Source organism: Clytia hemisphaerica, unplaced genomic scaffold, assembly GCF_902728285.1.
Source record: "Clytia hemisphaerica strain Z4C2 unplaced genomic scaffold, Clytia hemisphaerica genome assembly, whole genome shotgun sequence".
NCBI lineage: Eukaryota > Metazoa > Cnidaria > Hydrozoa > Leptothecata > Clytiidae > Clytia > Clytia hemisphaerica.
In genome coordinates this window covers 2,357,414-2,381,497 of record NW_027104101.1, presented here as the reverse complement: position 1 = coordinate 2,381,497, position 24,084 = coordinate 2,357,414, and the positions used below count along the sequence as shown (strand labels likewise).

Here is a 24,084-nt window from a genome sequence, read left to right as displayed (position 1 = left end):
TGACATGAGACTTAAGCATAGGAACTTAGGATCTCAGGATCAAAAAGTTCAAAAATGATCCAATAAGGCTGTAGCCTGGAAGTCACTTAATCCCTCTAAAAAATCTAATGAAACAAAGCAGAAGTACTAAAATCTCGCCCGAGCTTTAAATTCGGAAAAGCGTTAAGATACCTAAATTTGTTTTATATTTCGGCATTTCTAAAACTTCCAGGAGCTAAAATGGTTTTTAGCGGTTTGTTTACTCTCACTTTAAGGTTATTTTGGAGTTTTTCCAAGGAGTTTTTTGAAATCTTACCAATTTCAAGGGGTATACACACATTTATTCAAAAAAAATTTTGACTTGAAAAGGTTCGTCCAATCCCCAACCCCCAACCCCCTGTTTTTGCCACCGCAGCGAGCCTGAGGGCGAGCGAGGATGGCAGTCATTGCTTCACGCTAGGATATTGAACACGCATCTCGAATTTTTGCGCGTTTGTTTGTTTGTTAGTATCGTATGTTCCAGCTGAAATGATATCCCGTAAAGTTGGCTTCCCGGTAAAGTTTCATAGCTTTTCCCTTTTAGCATGCGCGGCGGACGATTTTCCTTGCTTTAACTATTAACTTTCGGTAATTAGTTCTTACAAAATAAACATTGGATGGCGAAGAAAATTATTATATTTATTTTTCTTATAAGCATCTACTTTATAAGAATCAAATCAATAACTCTTTATTGAAGGTAATATATGTTTCGGTAATTAGTTCTTACAAATTAAACAATGGATGGCGAAGAAGATGAGCATATTTATTTTTCTTATAAGCATCTACTTTATAAGAATCAAATCAATAACTCTTTATTGAAGGTAATATATGTTTCGGTAATAAGTTCTTGCAGAGTAAACAATGGATGGCGAAGAAGATGAGCATATTTATTAATTTCGCTTAGCGAAAGTATTACGATAGCCTTTCTGCGGCGGCGGTGTCATCGGAAAAAAAATTAGAAAACGAAAGTGCTTGATACGGTGGACGAACTCACTAAATTTAATTTACAAATTACACGCTCGTATAACCACGGACGATTTTCGCGGGTTTTCTTTGGATTACGTCATATATCTTTGTGTCTTTAGCTCCACAGTTTTGATTTTTTCTTTATTTTCTTATAAGCATATACTTTATAAGAATCAAATCAATAACTCTTGATAGACGGTGATATACCTTTCGGTAATTAGTTCTTACAAAGTAAACAAGGGATGGCGCACAATATGACCTTATTTATTTTTCTTATAAGCATTTACTTTATAAGAATCAAATCAATAATTCTTTATAGACGATAATATACCTTTCGGTAATTAGTTCTTACAAAGTAAACAAAGTATGGCGCACAATATGAGCATATTTATTTTTCTTATAAGCATATACTTTATAAGAATCAAATCAATAACTCTTGATATACGGTGATATACCTTTCGGTATTTAGTTCTTATTATATATTAGTATGGCGCGCAATATGAGCATATTTATTTTTCTTATAAGCATATACTTTATAAGAATCAAATCAATAACTCTTGATAGACGGTGATATACCTTTCGGTAATTAGTTCTTACAAAGTAAACAAGGGATGACGCACAATATGACCTTATTTATTTTTCTTATAAGCATTTACTTTATAAGAATCAAATCAATAACTCTTTATAGACGGTAATATACTTCGGTGATTAGTCCTTACAAAGTAAACAAGCGATGGCGCACAATATGACCTTATTTATTTTTCTTATAAGCATTTACTTTATAAGAATCAAATCAATAACTCTTTATAGACGGTAATATACCTTTCGGTAATTAGTTCTTACAAAGTAAACAAGGGATGGCGCACAATATGAGCTTACTTATTTTTCTTATAAGCATATACTTTATAAGAATCAAATCAATAACTCTTGATAGACGGTGATATACCTTTCGGTAATTAGTTCTTACAAAGTAAACAAGGGATGGCGCACAATATGAGCATATTTATTTTTCTTATAAGCATTTACTTTATGAGAATCAAATCAATAACTCTTGATAGACGGTTATATAGATTTCGGTAAAGTTGTTCCAAAGTAAACAAGGAACGGCGCACAATATGAGTTCGTTTATTTTTCTTATAAGCATTTACTTTATAAGAATAAAATCAATAACTCTCGATAGACGGTGATATACCTTTCGGTAATTAGTTTTTACAAAGTAATCAAGGGACGGCGCACATTCATTATGAGCATATTTATTATTCTTATAAGCATTTACTTTATAAGAATCAAATCAATAACTCTTGATAGACGGTAATATACCTTTCGGTAATTAGCTCTTACAAAATAAACAAGAGATGGCGCACAATATGAGCATATTCATTTATCTTATATAAGCATTTGCTTTATAAGAATCAAATAAATATCTTTTGATAGACGGTGATATTATCTTTGTTTATTAGTTCTTAAAAATTAAACAACAGTTGTTCTTAAATTGGTCTCTTTTTTTAGCGATTTTAAGCCTCGTTGTTCTTGTAAAATTGTTTCATCAAGGCTCGATGTAAAGTAGATTTCAAATTAGCTTCAATCTCTACTTCTTGTTTTTCCTATGTAGTTTAAATTCTAGGCGAAATTTTCGACTTTAAGTCGTCTTGTTTTTCTTATAAGCATCTACTTTATAAGAATCAAATCAATAACTCTTTATTGAAGGTAATATATCTTTCAATAATAAGTTCTTACAAATTAAACAATGGATGGCGAAGAAGATGAGCATATTTATTTTTCTTATAAGCATCTACTTTATAAGAATCAAATCAATAACTCTTTATTTTGAAGGTAATACATCTTTCGGTAATTAGTTCTTACAAAGTAAACAATGGATGGCGAAGAAGATGGGGATGAGCTGGAGATTTTACAAGATACTTCACTAATTGGTCATTTGAAGTGATAGAGATGACGCGTTCTTTAGAAAAAGTAATAAGATTCTTTTATTACATCTTAACGACCAAACAAATCAAATAAGAGCTTGTAAAAAATCCAGCTTGTCCCAGAAGATGAGCATATATATTTTTCTTATAAGCATCTTTTTTATAAGAATCAAATCAAAAACTCTTTATTGAAGGTAATATATCTTTCGGTAACTAGTTCTTACAAAGTAAACAATGGATGGCGAAGAAAATAAACATACTTATTTTTTTTATAAGCATCTTCTACATAAGAATCAAATCAATAACTCTTTATTAAGGGTTATATACCTTTCGACAATTAGTTCTTACAAAATAAACAATGGATGGCGAAGAAGATGAGCATATTTATTTTTCTTATAAGCATCTACTTTATAAGAATCAAATCAATAACTCTTTATTGAAGGTAATATATCTTTCGGTAATTAGTTCTTACAAAGTAAACAATGGATAGCGAAGAAGATGAGCATATTTATTTTTCTTATAAGCATCTACTTTATAAGAATCAAATCAATAACTCTTTATTGAGGGTTATACACCTTTCGAAAATTAGTTCTTACAAAATAAACAATGGATGGCGAAGAAGATGAGCATATCTATTTTTCTTATAAGCGTCTACTTTATAAGACTATGTTAAAATAAGGAAATTTTTAGTTGCGATTTTGCAAATCTTGTACTGTAAGCTAAGGTTTCAATTCTTATTCATCCACTTAAAATTTTTCAACCAATCAAAATCAAAATGCGCAAACCGTAACTTACTCAATATCGACAGTCTCTCCAATGCATTGCTTGTACTTCTTTAGAAAAGATTAACGAAAGATTCTATGATTATTAGAATTAATGAATTAAAAAAGGTATATCTATTTCTTTTTTAGCTTTTTTCGGAGATTTGAAGACATTTATTTCATCTCAAAACTCATCATACCGGGTGTCCCAGAAAAAAGTTCCCCTTTTTGAGATGAATATTTTCGAAAAGTATTGGGAATTTTGGAAAAAATTCTTTTGCATCGTAAAGAGGAAAGGCTAACTTAAATTTTGAAGTATCATACATAAAAATCTGATCAATATTCAATAGGTTACAAAGAAAAAACTTTTTTTGTGATTTCAGAAAATCGTCAAAAATGGTCAAAAACGATGGTATCAAATTTTAAGCAATTAATTCGATAATGACACTCTTTTTATGAGTTTTACGACTTTGTCAATAGTTATAATGGTTTTAATAAATAATTTTCATAAAATGTAAAACAATGATATGAAGAGCTGAAAAAATAAGGCAATTTTTGGCAATTTTTCAATCAAAAATTCTGCAAAAACATTTAAAAAGGTCTAATTTGATACCCTTGTTTTTGACGTTTTTTGACGATTTTTAGAAATCACAAAAAAGGTTTTTTCTTTGTAACTTTTTTAATATTGATCAGAATTTAATGTATGATACATCAAAATTTAAGCTAGCCTTTCCTCTTTACGATGCAAAAAGATTTCTTCCAAAATTTCCAATACTTTTCGAAAAAAATCATCTCAAAGAGGGGAACTTTTTTCTGGGACACCCGGTACAATTGGCGAAATGTTCGACTTAAAGTCGTCTTGTTAAGCTTTGTTTTAAATACGTGACCGTTATGAGAGCGGTGGCAGTTAGTGCAAACTATGACCTAGTGATACTAAATACCGGGTGCACCAAAAAAAGGTATACAACTTTGTCGAGATATTTTGAGCTTCAGGATTTAAATTTTTTGTTCATTCTTTTTTTATTGTATAGAGGATGCTCTAACTTGAATTTTGAGCCATCATACATTAAGTTTGAAAAAGCAGTTCAAAAGTTATTTCTAAAAAACTTACTTTTTTCCATGTCGAAATTTCAAAAAATCATTAAAAACATCGAGCAAACTTTTCTCTTAACACTTACCTTCTTTACCCATAAAAATACCAAAGAAATGCAACTGTGCTCATCAAAACTTGTTGCAGAATTTAAGATTATGGTAAAATAAGCTATTCTCACGTGGGATAATATTTTTGGAAAGGCTGAAAAAAATTTTTGGAAATCTTAAGAGAGGTTTCAATGTTATGTGAGAAATTTTTTGAAACAAATAGATCACCATTCCTCGACTAGTTGCTCAAAGAACTTGGGTCTGCATTTGGTGTTGGAAATGTTCATGACGTGCAAATAAGATGGACAAACTGTTGGCAAAATATAAGATAAGAGAAAAAGGAATAAAAAAACAATGAAATTGTGTTTTTCTCATTTTTATTTATAGCGTGATTGCTGTTTTTAATGATTTTTTGAAATTTCGACATGGAAAAAAAGTCAGTTTTTTGGAAATAACTTTCGAACTACTTTTTCAAACTTAATGTATGATAGCTCAAAATTCAAGTTAGAGCATGCTCTATGCAATAAAAAAAGAATGAACAAAATATCCAAATCCTGAAGCTCACAATATCTCGACAAACCTGTATACTTTTTTTTGGTGCACCCGGTAGAACAACCCAATCAATGGTCACGTTATAAACAATTCATCTCATTAGCTTTATTGGTATGTGATCAACAATTTCGATTCAATTTAGATAAGTGTATACTCACAATTAATGAGTTAACAAAAGAGCCTAATCCACTGGCAGATCTAAGAACGGGTTCAATATTGATGACGGAGAGTGTTTCTTTTAGCCATAATCCTTATAAGGAGATGAAGACTCTCCGGCATGAATTCTGAACGCTTTAGATCCACTACTGTAATCAGTTAATTAGGTAAAGGATTTCTAAATTCAACAACGAAGGAGCCCCTTTTTACAATCACAATTCCATTCTTCTTATATAGAGATTTACACATCTTTGTAGAGACTTTATTTAGTTTTTCTATTCCTTCAGTTACTCATTGTTGTTCAAACATTGATTGCCTTCAGCCAGCCGAATAAGTCAAGCTGTTTTTCTATTTGCTCTGTCTCGGGTAGGATTTATGAAAAGTTACAGGATATGCAGGCAACTTTTTCTAGTTCGATTTTCTATTGTTAGAATCTTTCTGTAATTCGAACTGAAATATTGTTATCCTCAACTGGGAAGTTGTTTAGACTTACCCTCTGTAATTTGTATCTTTCACCAATTCGATTAACATTTTTGGTCTCTTGAAGATCGAATTAGAGAAGCGACTCTATGATATATAGTAAAACGCAATTTGGTAAATATTTAAGTGGAATTTCGGTGCCATGGGAAATGAAGGATCTGTACATTTAAAAAAAGGATTTATCCACTTTTGTAAGATTTCACCATTGGACGAGGGTACCAGGCGGCCAATACATGTTTTTTATAAGATTATCAAAAATTCGGATGTTTAGAAATATTCTTAAAGTGTTTTTATTTTCAGAACTTTTAGAATATTTCGCTATAATGTTTCGTTCGAATGTTTTCTAGAGTCTAAAAAGCATTAAAATATTCATACATAGTCTCAAAAAAACTTATGTTTTTGTACTTTGTATTCTTCTTATATAAAAAACATACAGGGTTTTTCATTATAGATTCAAGATGGTTGAAGCAAAGAAAGTTGGAGTTTTGATTGCATGTTTTGCAGTTTTCATATTATTATCGGCTTCTACTGGTGGTATTGGGTGGATGACGACTGGAACAAGTATTTTGTTTTTGATTGTTATTTAGATAATTCATTGTTGATACATACATACCCTTAAAGGAAGAAATTTTGGCGGAAAGAAAATTTGGCGGATTTGGCGGATTTGATTGAAATCCACCAAATTAAGTTCCCGCCAAAATTTATTTTTTCCGCCATCCGCCAAATTAAATTCCCGCCAAATTAAACATTTTGAAAATATGATCTCTTTTAGGGTGTTTTTGCTATTTTTTTTGCTGTTTTGACGCCATCTTAAGGTTAAATTTTTAAGCGACCGCCAAATTAAATTCCCGCCAAATTTAGTTTTTTCATCCATCCGCCAAATTAAATTCCCTCTGAAAAAACTTTTTTGGCCATCCGCCAAATTAAATTCCCGCCAAAATTTCTTCCTTTAAGGTAGACAATAAATATATTTAAAAGCTAATAAAAATGTCAACCTATTTAATACAAAAAATAATACATCTTCAATAAATCCGACATCATCAATATAGACTTTAAAACTTCTACATGGGCATAACGTTGGTTTCCAATGCTTGATTTGTTCTTTAAATTTTTGAAGTCATTGAGTTGTCCAAATTCTTTGGGGGAAAAGTTCTCATAATTTGGACAACTCAATAACTTCAAAAATTTAAAGAACAAATCAAGCATTGGAAACCAACGTTATGCCCATGTAGAAGTTTTAAAGTCTACATTGTCGGATTTATTGAAGATGTATTATTTTTTGTATTAAATAGGTTGACATTTTTATTAGCTTTTAAAGATACCCCCTCCTCACAGACCCAGTTGGAACCTTTCCCCCGAAAGTGGAAAATTATAGTTCAATTTTTTAATTATTTTGTTTCCGCTGAAAATAAACAAATCCTAACTGCAAAATATTGTGCTACTATTCCACTTCCAGCCCCGGTTTTTGTCTACAGGCTAACAATTTATTATCATTTGAGCAACCATTTATTTTTTTCTAAATTTAAGGTGAAAAAGGTGCAAATTATGGGTTGTTTAGCGGTTGTAGCACCAACAGTTGTTTTTCATATGGGTCAAATATACCTGGTCCCGAAAATAAATGGCGTGCTACTCAAGGCTTCATGGTACTTTCAGTTTTGGTCAGTCTTGGAGCTACCATCTGTGGTATTATATTGATGATCAGTGATAAAGTCCAACCTAAAATCATTGCTATACTTTTGGTGATCGCATTTGTTCTTGCAACGATTAGTTTGGCAATCTTTACCGATATCAAGGAAGAATATTATAAAAAAATGGATTACGGATGGGCGTATGGATTTGGTTGGGTTGGCGCCCTTGCTGGTTTGGGCGTTGGTGTTGTTGTTTTTCTTACCAAACGTTCATAATAAAATGATTTTGAATGAAGGTGGAAGGTGAACCAACAACAAGGAACTTAATATAAATATAGTGAAGTCTCCGTAACTTGAACACGCACGGGGGAAAAAAACATGTTCGAGTCGAGTAAAATCCGAGTTATCTAAGGTTCAAGGCATCATTGTCAACTAACATTCGAGTTATAGAGGTTCGAATTAAAGAGACTCCACTTTATTAATTAAAATATTATATTAAAATTCATTGCGCACAACAAAACACCACATCAAATCTTACACACAAAAGCAACAAATTATAGCTATTCTTTACACACCCTTAGTGAGTAAAAACTTTTGATTATCGAAGATATCATTTTGTGATGGAGCTAGCTTACCATCAATCTTCGCATCAGACATTCACCGAATATACTTAATTTCCAAATAAAAAATTTATATTTAACAAACTTGAATCTTTAGCTTTACTCCAATCTCATATCCGGGTATCAGGGCGCCCAACTTTTGAAAGTCTACAGTACAATCAAGGTCATAATATTTGAGAAAAAAGGGAAATTCCCCAGGAAATTTTGAAACCACAATCGATTTGTAAGTGCTCTAAAGTAGGTTCGAAGGGTAGAGTTTTTACTCTGAGCTGAGCTTTAACAATAAACTTACGACTTAGGAACTTAGGATCTGAGGATCCAAAAGCTCAAAAGTGGTCCAGTAGGGCTTGAATTATAGCCTAGAAACCAATAAATCCCTCCCAAGTCGAAATAATCGTTGAAATCAAGTTGAAGGCCCGAAATTGACATTCTCGCTCGAACTTCAATTTTCGAAAAATGGTAAATTAGCCAAAAGTGCCAATATGTTATGGCACTGATTGCAGAATATATTTACGATTTTTAGAGCTTCTGTAATGTTTGAAACACAAGAACTTTACCTAAACTTTATTAAAATACCATGAATTTTGAATGATCAAGATAATTTATGGTTGGTTAAATTTGTAATTGTTTTTAAGTCGACATGTAAGATGTTCCTAGCATGATAAAATTATCTTAGAAAAGACAATGGCAACGCGAATCTAAATGAAAGTAGCCATAAAAGATTAAACACGAATTTTTTGCAAAGTGAGGACATCAGTTTTGATCGAAATTTAGATTGAAAATTTCCTTGATTTTGCATTGTAACTTTGACACACTACAAAGTGAGGACCTGAAGTCATTTTGTATTTTTACCTACATCTTTCAAATAGGAATAAGTAATGATGATTAAAATGTCAATAATTACATCCAGAATATATTTACGATTTTTAGAGCTTCTGTAATATTTGAAATACAAGAACTTTACCTAAATTTTAGTAAAATACCATGAATTTTGAATGATCAAGATGATTTATGGTTGGTTAAATTTGTAATTGTTTTTAAGTCAACATGTAAGATGTTCCTAGCATGATAAAATTATCTTAGAAAAGACAATGGCAACGCGAATCTAAATGAAAGTAGCCATAAAAGATTAAACACGAATTTTTTGCAAAGTGAGGACATCAGTTTTGATCGAAATTTAGATTGAAAATTTTTGCAAAGTGAGTTAGTTTGATCGAAATTCAGATCGAAAATTCATTGACTTTGCATTGTTTTTTTTGACACACTACAAAGTGAGGACCTGAAATTATTTTGCATTTTTACTTAAGGTATACATGGTGAATAAATTTCTGACTTTCAGAGCTGCTGTAATGTTTGAAACGCAAGAATTCTATCTAAATTTTAGTGAAATACTATTAATCTTAAATTATCAAGATGGCTTGTGGTTGGTTAAGGTTGTAATTGTTTTTAAGTCAACATTTAAGATGTTCCTAGCGTGATAAAATTATATTAGAATGACAATGGCATTGCCAATCTAACTGAAAGTTATGCTTTAAAAGATTAAAACACACCTTTTTTGCAAAGTGAGGACCTCACTTTTGATCGAAATTCAAATTGAAAATTTCCTTGATTTTGCATTGTAACTTTGACACACTACAAATTGAGGAACTGAAAATATTGAATTTTCACTTGAGGTTCTGTAATGTTTGAAACCCAAGAATTTTATCTAAATTTTAGTAAAATACCATTAATTTTGAATGATCAAGAAAGCTTGTGGTTGGTTAAAGTTGTAATAGTTTTTAAGTCAACATGTCCTTATGTTCGTTTTTCGAGATTTTTTTTGACTTGTGTTATCTTTTGGTCTGATTACGTGCATTGACATACTCGGTTCTACATATTTCTTCTCTGTTCGTACCGTACCGTTGATCTCTGATAGCCTTTTGGACTTGCTGATTTATTGCAATTTTTCCTCTTTTTTTCCATAAAATGTTTTTCTGTTCAGACGAGGAGAAGAAAGAAAATTACCCAGAAGCACCTGTAAGTCGTCAAACTGACTTTACCAGACCCCCGGACTTTGGGCCCCGCCCGAACGCTGCATCCACTCCACTGGTTTCTAAATTGTTCCTGGGCCTTCCCAAAGTGTGCCCTGACCCGTGGCAACCTTTCATTTCGTCTTAAAAGTCGGCCAAAAATACCCAAAAAGGTGATTTCGGGCTATCGGGTTCATCCCGAACGCGTGCCAATCGAGCTCAAATTTTGAGGGAGTCTTCAAGGTGACGAGGGAAAGTTCCCTGCCAAATTTGGAGTTTATACCATTTCTAGTTGGCTCAGAATTCACGCGTTCGGGGTGAACTCGATAGCCCGAAATCGCCTTTTGGGTACTTTTGGCCGATTTTTGCCGACTTTAAAAATCTGTAAATCTGTAAAAATCTGCTTTATTATAATTAAACCTCTCGGTTAAGACTTTCGGGTCGAAAAAGCATTCACATAAAAAAGAAAGCACACTGTGGTCACTCTTGTCTAGAGGAGCTAGGTATTGGATGTCATTGACTTGGTGTTCTTCATTTGTTAGTATCAGATGTATTAATGATGTTTTAATTCTATTCTATTCTAATTTTTAATTTCTATTAATGAAAGTTTTCCCGATAACTTGTTTTCCGAAAATAATCCGAAAATAGGATTTAAACTTAGTAGTCTTAACGACGACGACCACCAGAGGGAAAAAAATCGCGGAAGGGATTTGAAGGGTCCCCTTGGCTGACCAATTACTGACCAATAAGTAAAGTTATTGAGACGAGAAAATTTAGCTCCTATGAGAGTTGTGAGGTGTGATTTACGAATTTATAACAAAGTACGACAAATTCATTGACTCAATCAACTACAAATTGTTAAATGATTTAAAGCCTCAATCCGATAGCGCCTTAAGTCTGTATTTACACGTCCATTTTTTCCAGATCACTTACAGACGGCTCAAAAATAAAACGTAACAAAAAATGTCATTTTTGACGTCCAAAAATTTTTTTGTTTAAAAAACCTGAATTTGCTTTTTCTAGAAACGACCGTGTGTGCGGCCAAAATTAAGGTCTTTAAAAACCGACCCAGGAAAGAATTGTCTAAAAATCTATCATTATGGCTCGCCTGGTGTTGTAATTTTTCGATAATATTTGCCTTGTTAAGGACAAACTTTTTGAAGTTTACCATAAATTTCGTATTTCCTTAAATTTTAGACCCTTGCAGAGCACCTCCTCTCTCATCGAGCCTTAGCGGTGCAATTTCAGATTAATATAATGTCTGATTAATTCGCACAAAAGATTTTTTTTAAAGTTTATTGAAGCATAATGTCCCTGCCGTATTATGAAAGAGAAATCTCTAAAGATTGATGTTTATTCTTTACCAGACAGTGACTTATGCCCTGAGGATGAAAATGCTTCCTGACTAGTGGAAAAACCCCACAAATATCCTTTAAGAAGTTTGATTTAAATCTCTAAAAATTACTTCTGGACTACATCGCAACAAACTCGTGCTCAACCCTCCATTATACACCAAATCAGACTGTCACTAATAATTAACATTTACTCAAGTCCTCAGATTGCATGTTTGTACACACGAATTTTCTGAAATCCGGGAAGTCCTCACTTTAACGGGTACTTATAAACGAAAAAATAGACACAAGGTCCTTGGTATAACGGATTTTTGAATTAAAAGATAGGGGTGTGTTATTAGGGCTGTTTTACGTATTAGTGTCTACTCTAACCCCACCTAAAATTTTATTACCGTGGGTTGCATTAATTTAAAGATATAGACTTTTTTGTGTAGGTCCTCACTTTAACGGGTTGCGAATGAGGTCCTCACTATGGACTTTTCGTGTGCTATGGTGTGTGTGTGTGTGTCTGTCTGTCTCTGTGTGTGTATGTCCCAAAACTTTGGGGCAGCCTGGAGACTTCAAAAATTGTTCGATTTTGAAATTTTGCACACTTGTTCCTTAGGTGAATATCTGGGGGTGCTTTTTGCATTTCTCAAATATTTAGATTTTTGGGGCCTGGTGACGAGTTTTTTGCCAAAACGAGGCTAAAGCTTTGAGTACAGGCCTCCAAAATGGTAGGATTTGGTTGAAATTTGGCACACTTGTTCATTGGGTAAATATCTGGGGGTTTACAATTGGGCCTATGAATAATTTGAAGCCACTGAAGTTGAGCCCAGTGCGTTGCGCACGTTGGAGAATATTGCCAAGCAAGTCGAAAAAGATTCTGCTTTGACTTTTGAATCGATTTGATAACTTAAAAGGAGGAGAAACTTTAGTGAATGAGCAAACTCGTCAAATTTTTCATTCCGAATACTGTAAGCGTGCAAACTTTAGAGAGCAGAAACTTTCGCGAGGACGAAAAATCGCGAAATTCACAACATTTACTTTTGCAAATTTAACGGGAAAATATTATTCACGAGCATAAACTTTCGCGAATCAAGGCGTAAAATTGAGAATTTTCACATGAAAAAAAAGGCTTAGAGGGACAAATACTTCATATATTGGCTTGAAACATTTATCCTTTGACTTACTAGTCTTTTAGCAGGCTAAAAAGTGCCATAAAAGTTACATTTTATTCAAAGTTTGAAGTTTTACAAAATTTCTATCTCGTCAAGAATTTATCGCGAGCATAAACTTTCGCGAATGGCCCTTCCTAGAATTTTTAAAGACATTTACTTTCGCGGAGAGGGCTAAAGTTCGCGAAAATCGTGAAAGAAAATTTCGGAATTGGTTGAATTTGATTCGATTTTATCCCAGATATTCACTTATTTTAGTGAAATTGAAGTATCAAATTCAAGCATAGGGGCCATTCATATAGCTTGTCGTCCGGGGTTAACATATACCATAGTTTTACCTACACGGCAAACATCAGGGTGAACCGTTTGAATCTAGATATTCTTCATGTATTACTTGACAAAAATAAGTAAGTAAGTAAGTCTTTTGTACCAGATCAATCTGAGGTTGACTTTTGTGTGGATCTGATTAATAACTGGCCCACTTATTGTTTTACCAACCAGGTCTCCTCAATATGTTTATAAAAAACATGTTGCTGCCAGGGAAGATGGAAAAGTTTCTAAAAGAAAAATAACTTAGTAACTTCTTTTTTCAAGGGGATGGGAAATGTAGCTCGTAAGCTAAAAGGCCAATTCGTGAAATCTGGTTTAATTATACAACAGTTTTCAGTCAGATCATGATGAACAAGGTAACTCCTGAAGTGAATTTAGAAAATAAAACTTCGATGAAATACGATGCCAGATAGTGACCACTTTCATCGTACAAATTTGCCACTACAATTGAGAGACAATGAGAGAAAATTCCATGAGAAATTAGCAGGATTAGAACGAATGAAACCGATTGCCGCGGCCATCCGCCATTTTGTAAGAAAAAAAGAAAATAAATGACGTCACGCAATGAAGTTTACAATGGAAACCCAAAAGCTTGACCAGCTTTTGTTTTTATTTTTGCTCAGAGCGGCTCTGTACAATGGTTACTTCGGAATGACGTTTGAAACACTTGTGCTCAAATAAACGCTCTTCCCTGGAAGGGTTTTTTTATTTAAAACATAGGCTCGAAGCTTTCATTTTGAGAGAAAAATGGATACTTCGACACACAAGAACAAGAACGTCGATGATTTTTAAAAATGTTGTTATGGTCTTTCAATCAAATTTTTAGTCAGAGATAAAAAAATATTAAAATGATCTAAGAGACAATCATTAATTACAAATACATTTTCTAGTCCATGACAACTAATGCTTTTTAAACTACGGCAAGTAGTTTCTTAAATTCGCTTCCATTTTTTAATTTTACAGTCACGTGAAGTTCGATAGTGAAATAAGTCCAATATTTTCCCCGATACTGGGTTTAGCGCTTTGTTTAAATCAGAACAAACGATTAGCAGCGCAATATGAAGCATAATTGCACGATGAGTTATTTTTTCTCATTTGGCGCCCATTCAAAGAGAGCAATTAATCATTAATTGCATCCTGTAGAGAGCAATTAATTGTTAATCACACTCTTCAATGAAGGGCCAATGTTTACAAAATCGATTTTAAAGTTTTTTCTTACCTTTTTATTATCGAACGTTTTAATTGCATTCGAAATTAATTTTGTGAGAAAGAAAATTTATAAGCAAAAACATAAAGAGACGAGAAAAATATAAAAATTTCAGAGTAATTTACTTTCCTGACGTGGAAAAAGCAGTGAAACCGATTCTGCGATTAGCTTGTAATCACATGATAACTCGTACAATTCGAAAATTGCACTCGTGATTTTTTTGTTTCGAATTTTCCTCGTCCTTTCGGACTCGGAAAATTAATAACAAAAAAATCACTCGTGCAATTATTATCGAATTGCACTCGTTATCATGTGAATACATATACGAATGCATTAGAGTTAAATTTATCTGCATGAAATGTTCGCTTGTAACTTTTATCTCCATTATATTTTACTCACGTTTGAATGAAAATCAAAACGCAAACTGGTCTTGAGTGTGATGAAAAAATGGCCACAGAAAGCAAAAAGTTGATTTGCCTGGTGGAATGATTGAATGGTTGAATTTTATGGTTGGTCAATCTAAATTCTGAGTGAGATTTTGACTTTTAGTTCAATAGTTTAAACAGTTTATTTGTTAATAAAGCAAGTGTTTACAAAATTTAAATTGAAACAGCTTAAGACAAGCAATAAAGAGTATATGGTAAAAAAAGTCTATGTCTACTTTCTATAATGACAAGCAATCTGCTCACAACAAGCAACCGGCTCACGACGAGCAACCCGCTCATTAAGAGAAACCTGCTTATGACAAGCAATCTGATGCTCACAACGAGCAACTGGCTTATGAGAACTATCAAATAGAACGAGCTGTATTTGGATCATTCCATCAAGGTAATACCGATAAATTTGGTGAGAATGCAGGAGCTCAATGCGCCCTTTTCGCAATATACTGGGATAAGTATCACCCACTGGTTTCGAGAAAATCATGATTTCAAACCATCAAAGACAAAACGACGTCAGAAGAAATTTTTTGGATGCATTCCATAACAAAATGCCAGTAAAGATAGTAAAATTGGCTTTACTTTTTTAATAACACGTCACAAATCGAACCAGCCAATCAAATTAATTTTGACATCAATGATGCAAATAAAACACTTCCGAACTTGTTAACTGAAGAGGGTTCAATCTTGTCCATCATTGGCAAAATAAAATTTAAAGGAGCCTTCAAATTGATAACCTTCACTCGGGATGACAAACAAAGATCAGCAAATGCAAGAGAGTGCGTTCTTTCTGACGGTTCCAAAACAATGAACATGACGATATGGGGTGATTATATTGATGTGGTCTCTGAGGGTCATCTAATTCAATTTGGCTCAGTGACCCTGAAGATGGTCAATGACATTCTCTTATTGTTTTCAAGTTATTATACAAATTTGTGTTACCTCAGCACAGACAGATATTAATTGCGTTTTTACGGAAGTCGATAATCCAATACCAGACCAAGATGACAATGCTGATTATGTTAAATGTGTCTCAACAATTGATTCTATCCACGTTGAGGAGCATTACAAATGTCTCCACCCACCCTGTGGCAAAAAGGTGTCCAAGATTGCGGGCACTAATTTGTCATGTTGCGAGATCTGTCATAGGGGATTCTTTACTGAAATTTTGAATGATTGTAAAGCTCCTCACTCTTTAATAGTCCTTATTTATTTGGATTGGAATTTGGTTGGAAATTGTACTTCTGAAACCCAAAAATAAGGTAAAAATAGGCTAAAATCAGGCTATTTAGAGCAAAATAAGGGGCCTTCTCTTTGACAGCTGAAAATATTCTTACAGATTAATAAATGGGGGGGGTTCTAATAAGGTCTGGGGGGTTGGAAATTTTTCGTAAAATTAACAAGCGGGGGGGGGGCGTTTATTTGGAACCTAACAGTACTTCATTTTAATTTACACCGTTCATTCTCTTTTCTTACCATATCAAGAATGGTGACATTTAAGTTGATGAAAATAATTTCGAGTTTTAATAAAGTTGGCTTTACTTCCGACAATTTTTAAACTTCTGTTACTTGGTATTATTATTCAGTTTTTGAGCCTCTCGACGTTAATTATATTAGTTGATGCACATGCACAACATGACGTATGCACGTATGACTGTTGTTTGCTTTGTTTACGTTTATTGTTTCTAGGTAGTAATTTTGGTTTAAACCTTTTTCATTTTATTAAATTTCTAGAGTTCTTCTTAATTTTGTAAGCCATTGATTTGTATTTTACATCTACATTTTTACCTTTTTGTTTACATTGAAGTTTATGCTAAAAGTTTATTTTATTGACAAAGTATTTATCTCTTGTTTTATAGTCTTTTATAGTCTTGTTTTATAGCTACTCAACGTATAAATTGGATCATACACATGCACAACTTCATGTATGACTTTTGTTTGCTTTGTTTACGTTTTTCATTTCTAGGTTAATAGAGCACTTTGAGGACCATAGAATTAGACTCGCACGACATAAAATCAACGAGTCTAAAATAATCTAATATGAGAAGTAAATTTTTGGTTATTAAGTAAACTCACTTTTTTAACCATTTCCTTAGGAGTGGGCTATACAGGGTCGTCATTTTTTTCGTCAAATCATGTCTAACTAAATTTTCTTTAGCTCCGTATGGCATATCTAGGCAGGATCGAAAAGAATTTTCGAGATATTTTAAATATAAAAAATGTGGGAGCCCCTTTTCTGGCCCCCTATTAGACTCATATAAAGTGAGAGAGAGAGTGGTCCATCCTATCAGTATGTTTCAACATCGGATCTACTATCAAAGAGCACGGCAGTATCGTCTGCGTATTCAGAGTCGTCAACAGGGAACTCAGATCCCTTGGTATAGCGCACCGCGCTGAATCTAAAAATAGATTTTATTTTTGACATAATCATTACTCTCGATATGTTTGTACGAGTTCCAATCCCATCAACCTTTGCGCTAATCTCTTTTGCACGTTAATTGCATCGTTTGACAAAAGATATATTACAGCTTGCACGTATCTTTAATTGAGCCGCGTTGAATTGTGGGATTGCAACTCGTACAAATGTCAAAAAAGTGAAAAGTAATAATTATGACGTATGCGATGCGAAGCGCTATTATACCTCCTTCCTGTTAACACGAAATCATCTTTGGTGCGGTAAACACACAATGGCCGGCTATGTATTTTCCTCCAGGTTTGCATTGTTGCGGCAATGTAAATAACAAACAAGGTAGGCCCAAGAATGTCGCCTTGCTTTACACCAATGGTACACGGCATAGTGTTATCAACAGTTTCAACGACAAAGTTTACTACAAAGTTTTTGTGTAAGAGTTTCAAGATTGAGATCATTTTCTCTGGTAGTCCAAATTTTGACAATACTTCCCATAATAACGACCTTGGTACTCTGTCGAACGCTTTAACGAGGTCGAGAAAAAGTACCCAAGTTTCAAGGTTATGTTCTCTACGTTTTTTAAGCGCAAGTTTGACAGAGAAAGCGGCATCCATGCATCCTCTACCTTGTCAAAAACCACATTGTGATTCGTGGTCAAGACTTTCTATAAATAGTTGTAATCTACTGTGTATCAATATTGCTAAGACTTTATACGCGGCTTCGAGGAGCATTATACCCCTATAATTTCCTGGTTTTGAGAGGTCTCCTTTTTTGGGTAGGATCACAAGTTTACCCAGGTCCCATTGAGAGGGATAAAAGTTCTCTTCCCATATATTGACGATAACCATAACGAAATATTCGAAACAGAGTTCATCTTCAACAAGTGATTTAAACATGGCTGCGGTTAGACCAGAGGCTCCTGGTGCTTTATTTTTGAGACGTAAGAGTTTTTAATTTCATCAACAGTTGGGGTATGACTGAGAGAGTTATCCACCATATGTGGTGTTATGTGGGATAAGACAGAGTTATCGAATACCTCTTTTCGGTTGTACAGATTCGAGAAATGCTTTCGAAAGACTTCAGCATTTTCCTCTTGAGAAACACATCTACTCCCATCATCTTTTTGCATCATAACTTGCTTTGGAGGAGGAGGTTTAAACAGTCCTTTTTTCAAAAGTTTAATACTCTCCCAATATGATTTTGTGCCGTGATTCCGAGCATTGGGACCTTCATTCAAGCGATTACATGCATTTTTAATCCATTTATTTACTCTTTGCAGTATTTATAGCTTGCTTTAGTTCTTTACGTGCTCGAATAGCGGCAGAAATTGTAAGTCGTGTGATGCATTTTGTTTTGTTGTAAACAGCAATATTTCTCTTTTCGATCAAGCTCATAAGTTCAGCTTCGTTTGCAACAAACCAGTCTGGGGGAGAGCGTTTAATTTTAGGTAAACATGACGATGCAGCATCTTGAATTGATTTTTCGAGCGATTCATACTCTATACGATCTAGAGTTTCGATTTTTGACGAAAGGGTATTATTGAACCTTCCACGTAATTCCCCGTCATTAAGTAATTTGATTGAGTCGAATTTCGAGAGCGGTCGGTTGGTTGCAGATTTTTTGAAGAAACGATATGCGACACGTAATTTCATTCTCACAGAGAGATGGTCTGAATCTAGCAGTGGTTTTGAAACAAAAACATCAATAATTCGACAAAAATCAGTTTTCAGTGTTAAAATGTGATCGATCTGGTGTGGAAGCTTCGAACGAGGGTGTCTCCATGTGGCATAGTTCTTTTTTCGAAAATAGGTACTACATGCAACAAGACTGTTCATTTCTAAAAATGCTGTAAATCTCAAACCAGCATGGTTGCTGTGTGGTAGGCCAAATTTGCCCACTGAAGGTATTTCGATACCGGTTCTCTCATAAGTAATTCCGAGGGATGAATTGGTATCACAACCAACAATTAAAATATCTTTGGGACGTTTTGCATTTATACAGCTAACAAGATTCTGAAGAAAAGAATCCCAAATAGCGACATCTGCAGCTCTAACAGGGGCGTATGCTGAGACGAGAAAAATATCAATATTTTTGTTTCGATTGTCTTTCAATGAGAGCCTAGTTGCAATTATACGCTTACCGAAATCGGTGTAGACAGATGAGCCTGCTTCTTTCCAGGCTTGGGTTGCGGTTTTACTGAGGACAATACCGACACCGCCTTGACCACGCTTACTTTTGTTATCTGATTCGTTTAAACCGTGCAAAAGAAAGGTACAGTCATTCACAAGTTCTATTGATTTACCACTTCTCCATGATTCTTGGACACAAAGAGCAAATGTATTCTGGCGTTTAATCTGGGTCGAGAGTTCATAGATTCTTTCAGCAGATTTTAATCCTCTTACGTTTTGAGTAATAATGTTCAAATGTTTGAATTTCTTCGCTTTTGGCATGACAAACTGGAGCTCGCGACACCACCAGTGTTGGTACTTAGATGATCAACTCCGGAATCTGTGGTAGAAGAGTTCCTCTGGCTAACAGCAACCGTTGTAGTGAGATGACCATCATATCAGCACAGCCAAGTACATCTACATGAACATCGTTATTGCTGGTTGTCGATGTTTAGGTGTGGTGGATCACCCCACTTTAATGTGGCGGATTTTCTTTCACCACCACACCCTTTTTTCTTTTTTAGTGATCTATAAGAACAACTTATTCACTAATTCTTAATGGAGTGAATTTTTTTATCTGTGACTCATATAAAGTATGACGAAAAAATCCCCAATTTGACCTGGAAACCTTAAAAATCATTCAATTTTGCTGCGATTTGGTACAAGTCCTTCTTGAATGACAATAATAACATTTTGTTAGTATTATTTAAAATTTTTCATTATCGGACGTTTTAGGGCGTGGCCAAACCCCAAAAAGGGCAAAAAGGATTGGGTAACTCTAGAAAACTTTGGAATGATATTTTGCCCTAAAGTTTTGCATACCTACCCTCAGTTATCTATCTTGACGAATCCTGAGAATATTTCCCAAAGTGAATTCGTTGTTTCGTAAATAATTGTTTCGATGTCCGTAAAAAAAGGAGAAATATAGATGGGCTAGGGCTCATTCATAAATCGTGTAATTCAATTGAAATTTTCCTCTAGAAATTGGTATCCTTGATCCAAGAACAGTTTTGAAGCCTTTCAGAGTCGAAATTCATATAAAAGTTTCAATTTTCCGCTTTCAGATCCCTTTTTACATCTTCTGAACTTCACTGAGGTAGTGCTAAATTAAGGAAAGTGTTTTCATCACATAGAGCAAATTGTCGGCGGTTCTACGAGAATTCACATTATTTCAGATATAAAAGAAGTGCTTACAATTCACAAACATAAATTTTGATGGATTTTCTGTTGTTCAAGATCATAGAAATAAAAGGTTGTCAAGTTTTCATATATTTAGGACGAGAAGTCACTCCCTCTAGGTAGGAAAAATAAAATTTTTAAGATTTCACAATTTACACTGACAAATCTTCACCTGAAGGGGCAATGCGCCAAATTTAAGCAGGAAAGGATGTTTTCTCGCCTTTATAGTGTAGCCTTTGGGCTACGCCCAAAATGTCCTAAATTATATTTTTCGAATAAATGTTTTGATATACTTTATTTCTGTCCCTGAGGAGTGAATGTGCCAAATTTGAGCGGGATTCAATCACTGTGTGTCTCATTTCCAACATAATTCGGGTAGTTGGGTAGATGGAAAAAGATTGATTTGAGGGCACAAACCTTAGTCTACAAAAATGCTTCCCACATATTTTTTCCTCATTTTTGTTCAAAAATTCTATTTGATCCTGTCTACACTTATAATTTAGACCTCAAAAAATTTACTTTGACATTTTTTGAAAAATCACCCTGTATAGCCAGCCCACTCCTAATTTCATACAGATTTTTTTTTGATTAAAAAGATTGAATTATTTTATTGATTTACTATATCAACCTTCTTTAGTTTATATTTAAAAACGAAAAGAATCTTGATGTTAATTGATTCATTTCTTCTTTCTTTCCAGTAGACTTATATCGTCATGTTTATATTCCCTGCAGAAAACAAAAATCTAAAAATTTCTTCTAAGAGCTGAGCGCGTTCTTACGAAAAAGTTGAAACAGCCGATATGATATCTAGAACCCTGAGATTTTGTAGATTAGACTTACACATTTACTATAAGCCTGGATTTCGAAAAATTCTTAGCAACTCCAGGCCTGACCCGAAAAATGGAGTTGCTTATAAAAAAAATATGTATCTTATCAGTTTTACAATTAGGCCTACGATTTATGCAAACAAAACTGAAAAACACGGGTTTCGAATAAGCTATGTTATGATTCTATGTAAGTGACACGGAAAAGAAATCAAGTAAACAAACTTATGATTGAATAATTTGTTTAAGTGCGTAGTTTTCAGTCAATCAGAGATTGTTTTTTTGTGCTAATTACACGGAATCAAAACAAAAAACAATTTGCCCCTCCCCCAATGAAGGGGTGTGATAACGCGAAAAGAACGAAAACTTCCACCACTCGTTATGATTCTAGTACCTTATCGGCCCTTAGCTCTTGTTTAGTGGGCCCACTTTTAGCCCTGCCTATTCTAATTGCTAGAGTTGGCATAAAGTGGGCCAAAAGTGGACTGTCTATGTTTGACTTTAGACGGCCAACTCTTTGCAAACTCTTGCAAAACAATAGTATAGCGTCATTGGTTGCGAGCTCGAATATCTATGCGCAAAATTTTCCGCATCTCCGGTTTTACGGTGCATGTGACTGCGATAAAAGTAAACAAACATGGTAGACTCAGCTGCAGAAAAATTATCCTCTCTCGTCGATCTATATCAAGTGAAGTAAGTTGCTCAGATTTTTAACTATCTTTTACAATTCAAGATTTGATATTTGTTTTTATATTCCATTCAACGTACATACTTACCTGGACATACAACTTTTTAATTAACTTCTACATATTTTATCGGACATTTTTTTTTAATTCACAACGTACACAGAGAACACAACAGCAGTTGCAGTTGGACATTCATTTTTTATTCATTTTTTTAATCAATCAGTACACGTGACGTGAAGAAAGTATGAAACCAAATAATACTGCCCTACTCCTTGCTTTGTTAAAAAGAAGACAATCGAGAGAAAGGAAAAGGTTGAGTTTTTTGAGATCCTTCACCGAATATTTAAGGAAAAAACGTGAAATCATAATGTCAACGGTAACTTTGCTTGGAAATCTGGTACAGTATATATTATCTCAGGAGCCACCACCCCAAATTCGTTTTTGCAAACGTTTTGTGCGAAACACTGGGTGGTGGCAAAAGGTGTCATCTACGTATTCTAATAAACGTTTTAAACAAACTTTTCGCATATCAAGGGCCACATTTTCTTACATTTTGGAAGCAATTAGGGATAAACTTCAAAAACAGTTCGTGACCGAGAAGCCAATCCAACCAGAATCACGATTAGCTATCGCTCTTTACCGTTTAGTGATTACCTCTTCACTAAATCGGAGATGGTTGGACATGGCGATGCTACTCTGTGTGTCATCATTAACGAAGTTTGTAATGCTATTGTGACAGTATTGTGGGAGGACTCAGTCATGAGATACTTTCCAAAGAGTCCCCAAAATTTCAAAGATGCAATGATAGCCATGGACACCGAATGGCAATTCCAATATGCATTTTGTGCTATTGATGGTAGCCACATTCCAATCAAGTGTCCCCCTGGCGGAGCTGAAGCAATGAAAGAATATAACTTTAAAGGATTCTATTCAACTGTCCTCGTGGCTTTAGTCGATGCAAAGTACCGATTTATTTGGGCCTCTATTGGTGCTCCTGGTAACACTCACGATTCACTTTATTTTAAATCTTCCGATTTGTATCATGATATATGCCAGGGTGAGATTATTCCAGCTACGATACAGAAACTAGCCCAAGTAGAGGTACCGCCGATGATACTTGAGGATAGTGCCTTCGAGCTCAAGACTTGGCTCACAAAACCTTACGGACATGCCATTCCTTCGCCTGAAAAGCGGTACTTCAATTACCGTCTGAGTAGGGCAAGGATGGTCACGGAAGGAGCGTTTGGCAAGCTGAAGAGCAGATTTCGGATTTTACACAGAAAGTGTGAGTCTCAAAAAGAAACTGTAAAATTAATGGGTTTGGCATGTATTGTGCTGCACAACATTTGTTTGGAAAGGGGGATCTTGTGCCTCGACAATTCGATTTGACGCTTGATGTTGCCACATACAAGATGCGTGATCCAAAAACTGTTCGAGACCTTCTTGATTTGATTCAAGCTGATACCAACTTTCTGACTAGAGGTAGGGCTGCAGCTGAAAATGTCCAAAATGCAATTAAAGATTCTTTTTGGGCAGAGAAAAATGGCAATGTTGAAAATGATAATGAGGAATAATTTATTATTAAAAAAACACTAAAAAAGTACAAAAACATCAATTCTTTTTATACATTTTTTATTAAGATTTAAAAAATACAAAAACATCAATGCTTTTATAGAAGCAATTATTTTTGTTGATGAAATCTAAGTTTCTAAAGGGGAAACATTTGCAATAGTAAAAAATAATTCGCAACGCTTTTACTAAATTTTTTGAGTGACAAATATAGTGAATTTTCTAGTAAGTTTCTAGAAAGATGTGTGTAAACCTGAAACTTAATTTTCTATGAAAACAATTATTTTAGTCTTTTTTATGTTTGAGTGCTTATGTCTTATGTTTATGAATTGTTTAATCTAAAAGTTACTATTTGAAAAATTATGAAATTTAACAGCAAGTTAATTAAATTTTATTTTTAATTTTGTTAATTTGAATTTCAGCAACAGTTTATTGTACGTACCAATTGTTAGATAATATTGTGTGGTCTATACAATGTATGTTTATTTCTAAAAGTTTGTTTTGTCACAT

The 24,084-nt window shown here is 34.0% G+C and overlaps 2 protein-coding genes across 2 annotated transcripts; one reads left to right on the top strand and one right to left on the bottom strand.

Annotated features, from left to right (window-relative positions):
* Positions 1-6,439: 6,439 nt before the first annotated feature.
* On the top strand, positions 6,440-8,156 carry LOC136812910 (p53 apoptosis effector related to PMP-22-like). Its single transcript, XM_067069429.1, has 2 exons — positions 6,440-6,559; positions 7,526-8,156. The coding sequence occupies exons 1-2, from the start codon at positions 6,457-6,459 to the stop codon at positions 7,900-7,902; spliced, it is 480 nt and encodes a 159-aa protein (XP_066925530.1). The 5' UTR covers positions 6,440-6,456; the 3' UTR covers positions 7,903-8,156.
* Positions 8,157-18,410: 10,254 nt separating this feature from the next.
* Positions 18,411-19,598, bottom strand: LOC136812977 (craniofacial development protein 2-like). Its single transcript, XM_067069482.1, has one exon. The coding sequence runs from the start codon at positions 19,596-19,598 to the stop codon at positions 18,411-18,413; it is 1,188 nt and encodes a 395-aa protein (XP_066925583.1).
* Between the last annotated feature and the right edge of the window lie 4,486 nt (positions 19,599-24,084).